The sequence below is a fragment of the Guillardia theta genome (assembly GCF_000315625.1).
Source record: "Guillardia theta CCMP2712 unplaced genomic scaffold GUITHscaffold_10, whole genome shotgun sequence".
Classification (NCBI taxonomy): Eukaryota; class Cryptophyceae; order Pyrenomonadales; family Geminigeraceae; genus Guillardia; species Guillardia theta.
Window position 1 is genome coordinate 915173 of NW_005434664.1, and position 14920 is coordinate 930092.

At 52.6% G+C, this 14920-nt stretch overlaps 5 protein-coding genes across 5 annotated transcripts; 2 read left to right on the top strand and 3 right to left on the bottom strand.

Annotated features, from left to right (window-relative positions):
• Window positions 1-1525: 1525 nt before the first annotated feature.
• Window positions 1526-4798, top strand: GUITHDRAFT_84943 (hypothetical protein; the record flags this gene model as incomplete). Its single annotated transcript, XM_005838873.1, has 13 exons — window positions 1526-1648; window positions 1725-1785; window positions 1878-1926; window positions 1977-2039; window positions 2089-2149; window positions 2207-2310; window positions 2410-2454; window positions 2503-2540; window positions 2633-2771; window positions 3027-3129; window positions 3291-3482; window positions 3646-3744; window positions 3949-4798. The coding sequence occupies 13 exons, from the start codon at window positions 1526-1528 to the stop codon at window positions 4744-4746; spliced, it is 1875 nt and encodes a 624-aa protein (XP_005838930.1). The 3' UTR covers window positions 4747-4798.
• Window positions 4799-5270: 472 nt separating this feature from the next.
• Window positions 5271-6958, bottom strand: GUITHDRAFT_46071 (hypothetical protein; the record flags this gene model as incomplete). Its single annotated transcript, XM_005838874.1, has 6 exons — window positions 5271-6053; window positions 6291-6368; window positions 6422-6503; window positions 6556-6607; window positions 6663-6770; window positions 6862-6958. Coding segments are annotated over 6 exons (1200 nt in total), but the record flags the coding sequence as incomplete, so codon positions are not given.
• Window positions 6959-10401: 3443 nt separating this feature from the next.
• On the bottom strand, window positions 10402-11219 carry GUITHDRAFT_134266 (hypothetical protein; the record flags this gene model as incomplete). Its single annotated transcript, XM_005838875.1, has 5 exons — window positions 10402-10538; window positions 10582-10621; window positions 10684-10980; window positions 11056-11115; window positions 11172-11219. 5 exons carry the CDS (start codon window positions 11217-11219, stop codon window positions 10402-10404), a joined length of 582 nt encoding a protein of 193 aa, XP_005838932.1.
• Window positions 11220-11930: 711 nt separating this feature from the next.
• Window positions 11931-13046, top strand: GUITHDRAFT_49725 (hypothetical protein; the record flags this gene model as incomplete). The annotated part of the gene is made up of 1 exon (XM_005838876.1): window positions 11931-13046. A coding segment is annotated over one exon (1116 nt), but the record flags the coding sequence as incomplete, so codon positions are not given.
• A 422-nt stretch (window positions 13047-13468) lies between these two features.
• GUITHDRAFT_65692 (hypothetical protein) lies at window positions 13469-14019 on the bottom strand (the record flags this gene model as incomplete). The annotated part of the gene is made up of 3 exons (XM_005838877.1): window positions 13469-13591; window positions 13664-13716; window positions 13908-14019. 3 exons carry the CDS (start codon window positions 14017-14019, stop codon window positions 13469-13471), a joined length of 288 nt encoding a protein of 95 aa, XP_005838934.1.
• Between the last annotated feature and the right edge of the window lie 901 nt (window positions 14020-14920).

Consider the following 14920-nt stretch of genomic DNA (forward strand, 5'->3'; position numbering starts at 1 on the left):
GCTGCTTCTATCGCAGCTTCCAGCATCACCTCCACTCTCTACTCCTCCAGCCTGCATGCCGCCTCTGCCCCTACCGCGGCCCTCTTCCCCACCCTACCCACCCCCTGCCTAATATCTTTCAAAGGACCGGTAGTTTTGAGCATGAATTTCTCTAGAAAGTGGTCAGGGGGCAACACCCCTACCCCCTCATTCTACCAGCTATTCATGCATCCCGCCAAGGCCTATTCATATTTTAAAAATTATTTTTCCAGTAACATTGTAAAACAGTACTGTATTGACGTTTCATTACGGAAGCATTTTGTACCAGGCACAAATCAGCAAGGGAGTATGTGGTAGCAAACTTCACGAGCCATTAGTTTTATTTCTCAGCAACAATCGATCAAATATTGGTTTTAAATGTAATCTGTAGCTTGCTCATAATAAATATTATACAAAGACATCACTATCGGAGTTACTCATTACAAATTTAGTACCAATAGCTGAATCTGCTTCTTGAAATAACGCTTTCATACTCTTTTATGGTACACTACAGACCGTACTCTTTAGTACCGAGCCAGCACTGCCATGATGAGTCCTCCCGGAGTCTCGGCCATCCGGGCCCCGGCCCACCGGACAGTACCCTACGGTCCACTTGTAGGGTTGTAATAGAGAAGGACCCGGTCCTTTTCCAGATGTGTCTGCCGCACATTTTATGAAAGGTGGGTGGTCACACATACCCATGACATCGACCGTAATTTATTGTAAAAATGAGGGGTAGTGGGTACAAATGCATTTTGATACCATAGTGGGGTAGGCTTGAGAGGCATGGGTTGGTGCCGGGGGTGGGGTGACGTCAAGCGCCATGGCAGCTGTCGAAGCGGCGGCAAGGTGATTGCGCTCCGATTTTGAGGAAGATCATGGTGGAGAATGCGAGAGCACATGCTTGCAAAGATTAGATGAGCAGAGAGCCGTTGCTCAAGCCCGAAGATAGAGCCAACAGGGTGCAGAAGCAGACATAGAAGCAGTAGCTGACTGGTGGCAAGATTTGTCCGATGCCATTGCGCTTCACGAACATGAATCGCAAGCTCGAAACATGAAATAATGAGATGCTGGAGTGAGAGAGGAATGCAAGTAGAGTTAGATATCCTAGGTACGGTACAATGATATGAACTCCCGGCCTCGAGAAATACACATGTAAACTCATGAGATTTATCTTGTTGACGTATTTGAAACCCTGGATGATTCAATGATAGTCGACATTTCCATTCCTTTGACAGCAGTTCTTGTCAGGAGACGGAGGATCCTTTTCGCATCGGCGCTCGCCGTGGTCGATCTCTATGCCCTTATCTCTACTTCCACTGATTTTCAGCCCGCCGCAGGCATATGCAGCGTACAGGCGCAATGGGAAGAAGCGAAATGATCAAGCGTCAACCCCTGCCCCACAGGTCACAGATACAAGCTTGTAAAGGGATATGATCATGATGTTCTGATCAGGACGCATCCGCGGATACGGTAGCCAAGCACAAGTCAGCTGGTGATAACAGGGATGGTACATTTATCAGCTTTTGACAAGCTTGAGCAAGGCATCGACCGAGATTTTCTCCGAAGACTTGCTAAACTACTTCCCATCTTGATACCATCCCCTTTTTGCAAAGAATCGTTCTATCTGGTGATGACCCTCTCTTCATCACAAACCCCCTTTTTGTGAATTCTGCATCTAATCAAATTGATCGACTTGAACGCAGTTTCTCGTTGCGGTCTTGATGGTAGTCAGAACCCTGTGCGATGTGTGGCAGATTCGAAATGGTGAGTCGTGAAAGTGTTTGTGAAAGCGTTGCCTGCTCTGCGGAGTCTACCCTGGGCAAGATCATCAATGGAAACTGAATCCCACCGCTCAGGCACTTCAATCGAAACAGCGATCATCTCTCGTGACAAGAAAGCTTTCCGGTGACGGGCATTGGTTTCATGCCTGCCTGCTGTTCTCATCGTCTTTGCAGCAAGTACATGTTGAGATTTGTGGGCGCAATGCTTCCAATCGCGTTTGTTAACAATCTACTGAAGTGAGGCAAAAGTTTGGATATCCATGTCGTGTGACGTGTTTGTGGCAAGATATGGATTGAATGAGATTGCCCTGTCCTTCAGAACGCGGCTGACTCAGCACCTCTACAAGGTTGATGCTGATCTGATAGCTGAAACGTACCCTAAGGCTGAAGCGATGTTGTTCCAGGAGTACCTCTCTGGTTTCACTTACTACAAGTTGTCCAACCTCGATAACCGCATTGGAAACCCCGATCAATTACTCACACAGGATGTGGATAAATTTGCAACCAGGTTGGACCCTTATTGTCTCTTTCCCAGTCCTCTCCCCTTCCTCTTTTCATGTCTTTCTCCGTTGCTTATTTGCCGTTTGCCAACTCACTTGCGTCCCAGCCTCGCAGATTTGTACTCAAACGTATCGAAGCCGATTCTTGACATGTGACGATGGTGGTTTGTCCGTTGCTCCTCTCCTCACTCGTTCCCCAGTGCCATCTACGCAAAGAAACTCGCCGAGAACGTGGGAAGTTTGTGGGCCCCAGGCACGTTATCTTCCTTTCCTTGGACTCCTGCTTCCGATTGCGTTTCTTCCTTCTGCTCCTCTCCTTCATTTTTTCAGTTGCTCATGCTCGAGTAGGCGCCATGCTCGCATACCTCGCTGCCTCTGGAGTTGTCTTGACGCACATGCGCCGACCTCTCGGGCAGTACACGGTGAAGGAGCAGAGATACGAGGGACAGTTCCGCCACGTCACAACAAGGTTCCTCCCCTTCCTTCACTCCCTTCCTCCTCCCCCCCTTCCTCAATCGGTTCCATGGCCATAGAGCCAGCACAGAAAGCGACCAACAGTGAGTTGGCAAACACAACCGATGGAAAGGCAGTGCTGCAAGTTGGTTTGTAGTGTGAGCAGTCCAACAGGATCAAAAACTCCTCGCTGTCTTCTCTTCTTGTCCTTTCCTTCTGCTCGTGCGTGTGATTCAACTTTTGTTCCTGATAGAACTCTTTTTCCTCGCAGGATAATCTCCAACTCTGAGGAGATTGCCTTCTACCGGGGGAATACGCGGGAGTCACATTGGGTCGCGAAGTCGTTTGGAAAGCTGGAGCATCACATCAGAAAAGTGAAAGATCCTCCTCCCCCTCCTCAACACTTGTTGTCTCTGTTCTTGTTGTTGTCCTCGCTTACTCTTCCTCCGTCTTTGTCATCCCCCCTCCCTCCCTCCCTCTGCTTGTGCCTCTCCTGCTCCCTCACCGTATCCTGACGTTTCTGTTCGGCCCTCAGGTCATGCAGTTCAGGTTCGGGGTGGGAATGATAGACACCATCATCGCCAAGTACATGGCGACAGTGGTCGGGTACCACATCGTCAGCCGCCCTCTTCTCAACATGAGCAACCCCAAGCACGTCAACAGCACGCAGAATGAGCTGCAGGAGGAGTACTATCGGAGCGGGAGGATGATGTTGCAGATGGCGCAGGTGTGCATGTTGGTGTATGATGAGCTCGGAGTGAGAGAGGGAGAACTGAGATAGCTTCATACCTTTGATTGTTGAGATGCATTCCCCCCCCCCAACTTCTTGATGCTCTGTTCCCCCACGCCTTGCTGGCTGTGTAAGAGCAAGGTGGCTGAGCGGTTGGCAGGCTGTCGGGCGGTTGGTGCTGGCGGGTAGAGAGTTGACAAGGCTTGCTGGTTTCACCGCACGAATCGACGAGCTTGAGAATGTCTTGAAGGAGCTTCAGGTCTTCAGCCTTCTCTACCCTCCTCCTCCTCCTCCTCCTCCTCCTCCTTGGCCTCTTCTTCCTTCATTCCTTCCACTCCCACTCCCACTTCCATGGTCCAGTGGATTTTCTCGTTCTCTCATTCCTTCTCGTCAATTCTCGTCGATCATCCTTCGCTACCCCTCCTACCCTCCTCTTCCTCGTTACACATTGACACGGCACTAGGAGGACAAGTACCAACGCACACTCGTCCGCTCCTCCAGCAGGCGGAACTTGGACCCTCCCAGGCTCAGGGACGGCGAGCTGGACCAGCAGGACCTGCAACCAGGCAGAGGCATCAAGATCGAGCAAGACGGCATCATCCGCTTCGAGAACGTTCCCATCGTGACCCCCAACTCCGAGGTCCTGGTGGACAGCCTTTCCTTCGAGGTGAAGCAGGGGATGAATACTCTGATCTGCGGGCCCAACGGCTGCGGCAAGAGCTCCTTGTTCCGCATCTTGGGGGACCTCTGGCCGGTCTTCGGGGGGAAGGTGATGAAGCCCAAGCCCGAGCGGATCTTCTACATCCCTCAGAAGCCCTACCTGTGCCTGGGGACTCTGAGGGACCAGGTGATCTACCCGCACAGCAGGGAGCTCATGTGGAGCAGCGGCAAGAAGGACGACGACCTCCTCGACCTCCTCGACCGCGTCAGCCTCGGGTACCTCGTGCACTCGCGCGAGTCGGGTTGGGAGAGCGTGGAGGACTGGGCGGACGTGCTGAGCGGAGGAGAGAAGCAGCGGCTGGCCATGGCCCGCCTCTTCTACCACAAGCCGCAGTTCGCCATCCTTGACGAGTGCACTAGTGCAGTGAGCGTCGACGTGGAGGGGATGATGTACTCCGAGTGCCAGCGGCAGGGAATAACGCTCCTCACGGTCTCCCACAGGAAGTCGCTGTGGAAGTACCACGAGTGGCTGCTGAGGTTCGACGGGGAAGGAGGAGCAGAGTTCATGTCGATACAGGGATGTGAACAGTTCGGGTCGTGAGGAGGGGCAGGAATGAGGACTTTATTTCTTTTATTGAATTCAAGCGCTCTGTATTATCACTTACACTCCTCCACCACCTCCCTCCCCTCCCTCCCTCCCTCCCTCCCTCCCTCCCTCCCTCCCGGCTACATCCTCCTCCTCCTGGACGTCTACTTCAACGTCTGATCCCCTGCAGAGGAGGCGACGGGGGTTCTTCTTATCTTCTCCATCTGCATGTTCGCGAGGAAGTTTGGGAACTGCGACGACCTCTCCATGGCGTCGCAGAACCCGGCGAAGGAGACCGTCCCCTTCCTGTCCAGGTCAAACCAGCGCAGCAGCGGCTCGTTCTCCTCCTCCGCCAGGTCCACGTGGAACATGCTGAGGATGTCGCTCAGCCTCTCGAGCTTCACCTCTCCCGCCCCGTCCTGATACGCCAGGAAGGCCAGCCGGATCGCCTCCTTGTCCTCGTCAAACTTGTGCCGCAAGAGCTTCATGCTGTCGTGTAGCGTCAGCTTGCGCAGCTGCGCGTCAACTGTCGTCTCATCGTTGTTGAGGAACTTCTTGGTGAAGTTGTCGCAGTCGAGGATTCGAAACCTGAAGGCGTTCACCTCCACCACCTCCCCGACAGGGAAGTCTTGTGCCGTGTAGTTCTTGCCCGTCTTGGGGTTCTTCATCTGGATCCTCTCCAGGAATTTACCTCCAACGATGCCTGAGTTCTGCTGCGGCGGCTCGAAGACGCTGACCGTGTCGTCGGCGAGGAAGAAGGAGATCACGAACTTCCTGTCCATCTCCTCCTCCCCCTGCGGGTCTTCGAACTTCCCCAGGAACCGAAGCGCCTTTCCTTGCATCTCGATCAGCTTCCTCCCGTCCTTCTTCGGCTGCTTCGGCACAAGGCTGTACATGCAAGCAAGCGAGTCCTCCTCCGACCCGAAGCCCGTGGGTGGAGGGATCGTGCGCGCCGGGGGCTCAGCAGCGGGCGTGCGGATCCTGTCGGTGAGGGGGGGGGGCTGGGTAATGTTGTACTTGGAGAGAAAGTGGCTCCTCGTGAAGTCATCGCAGTCATAGACGAAGAACTCGCGGCCGAACACGTCGACCTTGTTGCCGATAATGAAGTCCTTGTCCTTGTAGTGCTCCGACGGCCCATGGCCGATGCTCTGCAGCGCCTCCTTGGAGTTGACGGGAAGCTTCTGCCTCCTCAGCATCTTGGAGAAGGAGCCCCTGCCGTCGTTGGGCATGTGAATCTCGCAGATCTCTACCGTGTCGTCCTCGAGGTAGAAGTGGAGGGTGAAGGGCCTCCGCTCTCCGTAGAGCCTCTCCCTGTCATCCCACTGCAGAGACGTCAGGCAAAGTCATCTCCCTCCTCCCCCCTCCTCCTGTTCATCTTCTCTCCTTTTTGCCCCCTCGTCCTCGTCCTCGTCCTCGTCCTCGTCCTCGTCCTCTTCCTCGTCCTCGTCCTCCACTTTATCTTTCTCCTTCTCTTCTCTCCTTCTCCTTTTTTCCTTCATCTTCCTCCTGACCGTTCCCTACATCCTCTGCTGATCCCTCTACATCTTCATGCTCATCACCATGCAGTAGAACCGCAGAACTTTTCGGTTGAAGTCTAAGAATCGCCGCCGTCTGTCGATGTCTTTCTTGGGCGTCGTCTGCCATCACCGCCAGTCATCACGTGCAGTTAGGCTCGCCGCATGTTGTTCACCTTCTCCTCTGCTGCCTTGCGCCGCATGATATAAGGGTCCGAAGGAATGTTGACCTGCTCTCCTTGCTCGATTCCTTCATTCCTACGAGCAAGAGCGACATGAGGAGAAGTACAGGGCGAGGGGAAGAGAGCACTTGTAGAAGTCTCTTGTGAACTTGTCGCAGTTTGTGATGGTGATCTCTCGGCCTGCATCAGGTCGGTCCTCCCCTTCCTCCCCTTCCTCTCCTCCTCTGTTGGTCACCGTAGACGTTCAAGATCTCCCCGACGCGGATGTCTCTCCATGTCAAGAAATCTTTCGGACGAGAATCCTTCTCCATGCGAGGAACTTTGTGCCTCTTGAGGAACGTACCTGCAGACCAGCCTCAGCTTGTTCGCATCAACAAGGTCCAAGCAATCAGTTCGACAACATTCAAGCAATCAGTATATCAACATGTACAAACCTTGCGTGAGGCCGCTATTCTCCTGCTTGATCTCGTTAATCTTCAAGCTGTTGTCGACGAGGTAGTACCACACGGAGAACTTGCGGATGGAGTAGTCTGACGGCAAACACGTCAAGAAAAGAACCGAGTCACAACTTGTCCGCACCTCCTTGAGAGTCTGGGATCTCGTCCTTCAAGAACGCTTCAAACTTGAGCACCTTCCCGTCCAGGGTGACGTATGAAGGAATGAACTTCTCCTCAGTCGTCGGTATCCTCAGGCTTGCTGCCAAGGGCGCGTCCTCCCTACTTGATGGGAACATGCGGCTCTTGTCGATCTCGCTCTCTTCTTCAAGAGATTGCACATAGCTGTAACCTGATGCGCACAGTCAGCCCTCAGCTCTCCACGTCCCTGCAACGAGCCTGATTTATACTCCAACGTCCTCGTCCTGCCGTTTCTGCTCAACAACGTCACTGGTTGTTCTGTCTGTCATGCTTCAGCTTGCCTGCGGATCGGGGAGTCATCGATGATGTAGCCGGGCAACTTGGGTATCGGAAGGGAATCCATGTCTGAGGTAACGAGCACCTATCAGGTTGCGATGCGATGATACATCATCATCATGCTCGCTATAAGTTAGCAGCTCATGTCACGTTGGATGGCATCGATGATAAAATCATAGAAGGAACTCAGAAAGATGGCAGGGAGATGAGATTGGTTGAAATGTCACTGTAGAAACACTTGTAACTCATTCGATTCGTTACTCTGTCCATTAGACTGTTCCACAAAGGCTTCGATCCTCAGAAGTGTCTCTACATGCCTCCTCCTTCTCCATCACCTCCTTTGCCGACTCCTCCTGCCGCCTCCTCTCCTCTACTCCTACCCCCTTCTTCTCTCCTCCTCCCACCCCCTCCCCTCCTCCCTCTTCTCCATCCTCCTAAGGGCAGTGCATTGCGTTAGGCCCACCGTCTCTGGTCGCTGGGTCCCAGGTAGACAAGGTAATGACATATCCAATTTCAATTAGCGTCTCTACTAGTAAAATTAGAAGGTATACCAGGCCAGAGGTCAGAAGGAGATCCGTTTCAACGGCAGTCCCTGGGCATTTGTAGAGTAGGCGTGTTGATGAAGGAGTACCGTACCGAGATCAAGTTGGAAGTTCTACGAGGGAAGAGAAGGAGCGGAGGAGGCGCAGGGAAAAGCTGAGGGCCAAGGAAGGAGGAAGACGCAGATGGACAAGGAAACAGACAGGGGCAGGGGCAGGTGCAGGGGCAGGTGCAGGTGCAGGTGCAGGTGCAGGTGCAGGGGTAGAGGCAGGTGCAGATGCAGGGGCAGGGGCAGGGGCATGGCAGGAGCAGGCAGAGAGTAAGCAAGTCAGGCAAGGTGGAGTGAGAGGTATGTTCCAACTTAGAATCCCCAGATCGCTTCAGTTAATGGGACAAGAGGGGAGGAAGTTGGACTTGCTCTATTAATATTGCTCTTAACAAGATTGATCTGAATCAAACATTTACAGCTGAAGCGATAAGACATAACTATCTACCATGTTACAGTAAATGCTAGGAATGCCGCCTTCGAATTCTTTGTTGAAACTTCATTTTTAACATGGGAGCAAGAGAAATTCCTATAGTTCCTTGCTAGAAGTTTATTGCGCCGTACAGGCCCCGCGGTGTCAAATGCAGCACAGACGCTTCAAATCGAAAACACACCTGGGGATTCCGTGTGATCGAAACAGCCGCTGATATTTCACGATGGTGACTATTCATCACAAATATCAGAGGAAGAGGGAGACGAACCAGACAAATCCAGCAGCATACCGTCGAGAGCTATCACCTCATTTCCTCCATTGGTAAGTGCTGAGATAGGGCACTTGGAAAAAGAAAAACATGTGATGAGTGTGTTGATTTCAGAGTGATGTCTTCTAAAACATATGTGACCTACAGCTCTTTATATCCATACACAACCCACCTGATGGATATCGAGGACGTATCTTGCCGACCGTTCGCACACACATGCTCAACTCTTCCTACTCCTGGAGGACTTGAACCTCCCCGTGGGCCTCAGACCCTTCAGAGCAAAAGATTCACACCTCATCAGAACCGGGTAGCCTCCCTCCTGCAAATGCACGTTGGCAAATGTAGGAACGTTCATCTATGAAGGTCGAGTGCGAACACTCGAGTCTCCTGCATCCCGCTCAGGAGGAACCCGCGCAATTCGTCTTCTGAGGTGTGAGAGTCGTCTTGATTGGTTCATCAAAACGAGAGAATGTACTTTAGAAATGATCCTGTAAAGTACTGCACACAGACAGTCAGCATCCCGCACAATCGCACAACGTACACGAAGACGCGAGGGGAGAAAAAGGATACTGGGATGAGGCGAGAGAGAGAAGAGGAAGCAGCAAGAGAGGGAAGGACAGGGAAGGACAAGGAAGGACAGGAAGCAGAGGGACAGAGTATGAGGATCGGCATGATATCTGTGCATAGCGTCTGCTCACCAGTCGTTGATTCTCGCTGTCCTGGGTCAGGCTTTTATACCCTTCTCCCCGCCATCCCCTACCCCACCCCCATGTCATAGCCTTCTACGTTTTACTACCCTTCTTTGGACTACCTCACACCCCCCTGAAGACTACCCCTACCTACCCTAATGATCACTTCTCCACTAGGGGGCTTCATCGCACGTGAAGTTTGGTCACACGTGCAATACCCCACCCCACCCACCAAATAGTATACAATACCCCTCCATTCTGAACTCATGACCCTCCCCCTGTTCCTGTTGAGGGGGTTGATCACGTGCGGGGATACTCGTGGGGGTACTAATCCCATCTATGAAATACATGGGAAGACAGGGGTACTACTGTAGGGAAATGTGGCGTGGGTGGCAAATTGAAAGATGGGTAGGGGTATTGAAGAAGCAGGTTTAGTCATAGGGGTGGGGTAGGGGATGGCGGGGAGAAGGGTATAAAAGCCTGACCCAGGACAGCGAGAATCAACGACTGGTGAGCAGACGCTATGCAGTGATATCATGCCGATCCTCATACTCTGTCCCCTCCCTGTCCTTCCCTGTCCTTCCCTGTCCTTCCCTGTCCTTCCCTCTCTTGCTGCTTCCTCTTCTCTCTCTCGCCTCATCCCAGTATCCTTTTTCTCCCCTCGCGTCTTCGTGTACGTTGTGCGATTGTACGGGATGCTGACTGTCTGTGTGCAGTACTTTACAGGATCATTTCTAAAGTACATTCTCTCGTTTTGATGAACCAATCAAGACGACTCTCACACCTCAGAAGACGAATTGCGCGGGTTCCTCCTGAGCGGGATGCAGGAGACTCGAGTGTTCGCACTCGACCTTCATAGATGAACGTTCCTACATTTGCCAACGTGCATTTGCAGGAGGGAGGCTACCCGGTTCTGATGAGGTGTGAATCTTTTGCTCTGAAGGGTCTGAGGCCCACGGGGAGGTTCAAGTCCTCCAGGAGTAGGAAGAGTGGAATATGTTTGTGTCTTTATTCATGATTCGTGTGAGTATCTGGGTCAACATGATTCACGAAGAGCATAAGCACACTGATCAAGTTTTACCTTTATTCATTTGGATTCTCCTGCACAGTCGTCGCCTGCGTTCGCCAACACGAGCTGTTCCGAAATGAAGTGTCGCTGCTTCAACACTAGATCTAGTTCTTGTGCCACTTTTTGTTTCTCTGTTTTGTATCTTGACAGCTTCTCTGTAAATGTATTCAAACATGAAAGTTGGAAAGTGCTGCAGACCTCTCAGGTCAGCAATTTCTTCATCTTTCCTACGCACAACCTGCATTATATGTCAGTGGACAAGGCTGTTTTGCAAGGAGTGAGAGAAGAGTCGCAGGTCACCTGGACATAATTGTCTTCGAGCTCTTTTCTTCTTTCTAAGTTCTTACAAGCATTGTCCACTCTTGCAAGACTCTCCCGTGTCTGTTTGGCCGTGGAAACCACGCTGTTCAGGTCTCGCCGCTTCGAGCTTTCAGTACTGGCTTGCATCGCATCCATGGCCGACCGACATCTCTGTAGCTCGAGCTCTAGAATCTTGGCATTCGTCTTGAGAGCGCTACATTCACTCTTCAGGCTCTCGTTCTCGCTTCTAAGGCCTTCCACTTCTTGTTGTAACTGTTGGACCTTTCTTTCATACACCTGATCAGCAAACAGGCCCGTCATTCCCTGTCAGTCTGAGCCCCGTCCTGTCAAATAGAGGATTCATTCGCATACCGATGTGGTAACCTCCTTCTGAATTCGAAGAACGTCGCTCATTTGTTGGCAAGCCAGTGCCTGAAAATTTATTTCATTTCCCTGGCTCCAACAGGCAAGCTGCCTGTAGGAATTACCGAGATGCTCGTCCAGGTGGCATCAAATTGTTCCACCCCTCTGCTCATCTTCACAAGACGTCTTATCCTCCTTGTTCCCTTTCAATAGATCCACCTCCTGACTGTACGCGAGTTTCTCTCCTTTCAAATGATCCCACTGTTCCTCGCCCTGCTCCTGGCGCTCTTGACGCTGCACCTGCTGCTCCACCTTCTCGTTCCGCTACACCTGCTGCTCCACCTTCCCCCGCTCCTGTTCGTCCTGCATCATCTCTGCCTCTTTCTTTCAGAGAGTTCTCCTCTCCTGTGCTCCTGTGCTCCTCTCTGACCTCCTCACCGCGTCTTCGCCATCACCTGCCCCGCCATTTCAATGTCCGAGTAGCGGAACCGGGAGTATGGCAGACCATCAGTGCATATTTTTCTTCAGATTTTTCTTCCCCTCCCTCCCTCCCTCCTTTTCTTCCCCCCTCCCTCCCTTCTTCCCTCCCTCCCGTGTTCCTCCTCTTCCTTCTATCATCTGCCCCTCCTCTCCTGTCTTCTATCCTCATTCTCATCCAACATACCCGCTCTCCACCCAACCTCCTCACTTCCCGTCCTCCCCTGGTCGCCTCCTCATTTCCACCCGACCGCACCCCCTCTTCCTTCTCTCCCAACTTCTATTCTGAGCTTCACCCATACCGCCTTCTGCATTCAACCTTGCCGCTATCCCCGCCCTCTTCCCGGCAGCTGGCTGACCTGAACCTTTCCCATTCGTTGCGCTCATCTGCCATGCTCGGTGGTGACACAGAGTTCGGGAGGCTCATGCAGCAAGCCGTGGCCATGAAGACGGAGATGATGAAGTCTGACAGGCGCAAGTACGACAGACTTCCCTCCTTCCTTCAGTCCTCCATCTACCACATGGAGAAGCTCAAAGACACGCGGTCGCTGCCTTTCCAGGGGAGGCTGGAGGCTGCGGAGAGCATGAAGGAGGAGGGGAACCTGCTCTTCAAGGAGGAGAAGTTCGACATGGCCAACATCAAGTACGAGGAATCTCTGTCTGTATTCAAGTACCTGGAGGTGCTCGAAGGTCATGAGGACTGGAAGACCAACGGCAAGGGGCTAAGGGATGAAATCTACCGGATCGTGGACGAAGATGGCGTTTCCTCGGGGCAGGAGGAGATGATAGAGGCGATCAGCAGGCACAAGCAGTCGTGCTACCTCAACATAGCGGCGTGCGCTATGAAGCAGAACAACTGGCAGAACTGTGTGAGGGCATGCGATGCGGCCTTGGAGTTGGACCCGCAGAGCGTGAAGGCTTTCTACCGCAGGGCCCTGGCTCGCATCACCCCAGCGTCCTCTGGAGCACACGAGCAGGATCTTGCGCTGCAGGACCTCGAGCAGGCGTACGAGATCGATCCGACGAACGTCAAGGTCAAAGCGAAGCTGCTGGAACTGCGGAAACAGATAGCAAAGCAGAAACACAACGACAAAGCCACGTTCTCGGGCATGTTCGACAGAGGAACGATCCAGTCCACCGCCACTGCTGCCAGCTCCTCCTCCAGCAACGGGACAGGGCGGTCCTCCTCAGGGCAGTCGCAGGTGGTCAACGAGGACACTTTCTCACTGCTGGAGAAGCAGCTGGAAGACGCTGAGCGCATCGCCCTGGGGTATAAGAACGCCGGAAAGCACGACAAGGCCGAGGCGATGTTCAAGAGCATTGAGGAGTCCCGTCAGAGGATTGAGGCGGCGAAGGAGAGAGCGCAGGGCAACTTCACCCCTCTCGAGGATGCGGACTTCGACAACCCAACGGAGGAGATGATTAACGATGCGAAGAAGCATGGGATCGATCTGACCGATCCTGTTGTTCGTCGTTTCTGTAAACAGCTGCAGAAGGAGAAGCTGGAGAAAGGGAGCATCTCCATCGAGGACGAGGCAGAGGAGGATGGGGTCTCTTGGCTCAACTCCACCAACATCTTCGTGCTCATCTTCGTTTTCGTCATGCTCGCTCTCCACTATTCGGAATTCTTCCTCCAGGTTTTTGGCATGGAGGAGCGGAATGACTTTGAATCGGAGTTATGATATAACAGGACACATTCGAAACACTTCCGCCTCTTCATCTTCAACACTTGCCTTCTCACTTTTCTACACTCCTGCTCCTGTACTTCCAATTCTCACTTTCCAAACTTCTACTTGACCTTCACAACCTGCGACCACCTGTCAACATCCCCCCCCCCCCCCCCCTTCTCCCATACTTGCACTTCGAAGACCAGCGGCTCTCTCCTGTGGCTTTCGAGCGCTCTCCTCTCTCCCCACCTTCATAAACGTGAGCTGCCTTAACAGAGTTAGCTTCTCTTCAACCCTGGAGGCATCGGTCCAGGCTTGTTGTCACCGACTCCTTGCGTGTAGCCGATCTCAGGAGGAAGAATGAAGCGTCTTCTTGCTCCAACATGCATGCCGAGGATTGCCTGAGATGCGCTGAGAACGACAGGGGCAGAAAGAGCAGGAGCAGGAGAGCAGGAGCAGGAGCAGAATCCAACCTTTTCAAAACCTGGGATCACTTGCTGTCTTCCCATCTTGAAGTCGAAGGTGTCTGTCAACTGTCTGTCAACTGCATGAGGTTTCTTCGTCCTTCCATCCTAATCCTCGAACAACTCTTTTCCCACTTTCCTTGCTATACTGTGCATGTTTCACAACACGCTCCTTTCACCTTTCTACCTCTCCAAACCCCTCCTCGTATTCCGATTCATTGTTTTGCCTACTTGCTCTATTTTCCAATCTTACCAAAACGATCAAAGCCGTATGAGGCATCAACGAAGTATCCGTTGGATCTACGCAGAACGTACTGCACTGAGACGAAGCTGTCGGGGCCAATGGCGGGGCCATCTCTGCACATCAAAACCACTTAGCGAACAAGTGAGCATTATGGCAGCAACACTTGTCTCCTATCGAGATGTCCTGGATCTTCAACCCCGTCGAGTACTTTCCTGTCTGCTCCCTCGTTAATCGTGCTGCATAGCGGCGCACTGGATGTACCTTAGGGTCAAGGACTTCCTTGACCTCGGAGGAGCTTGTGAAGTCTGGCAATTTGTCGTCATCTTGCATCATTCCGCCACAAGCTCCTGATTGTTTGCACTCCTGTATCCTCATAACTCAGGGGAAACAAACCGTATCTCCGTATCTACCTCGGGGACACTCCTCAATTTCGGACGAGGAGGAGGACGCTGAGCATGTGCGACGTTGACTTCTCCAGCAAACGACCATGTTGTTCCCGCCAAGACAGCAAGGATCTGGAACATCTCCTTCCTCCCCATCTTGTTTCCCTCGTCCGAGTTCACTCGGCTCATGCGGACCTCACCCACCGGATCGCACCAACGACAGGCTCTAGACCGTTGAGAGGACATGGTAGCACAAGGGAGTTTTGCGTGTACAAAGCCGCTACATGGAACAAACAAACTCATCAACATCAGCATCTTCGTCGCCATTTTCGCCATCGTCGTCCCCTTCCTCTCCCATCCAACCATCATGGCCGCCTTATTAGGGAGATTCTCCCGACTGGACCACCCACTACCGAATTGTGTTCAGCACCCACCCCCACAACATCTTTTCCTACCCACCCAGGTAAATTTCGTTCTGTCCCACTATTCACAAGGGGGTACTTTTATATAGATAAGGGGTACCTGTCTTACCACCCCCATAGCCCTACCACCTTCTATCCCTTGCCCTCATACCGCACCACATCGTTCAAAAACATGGTGGGAGGGAAAAAAAGCTACGATGAGCGGGAGAGGAGAGGA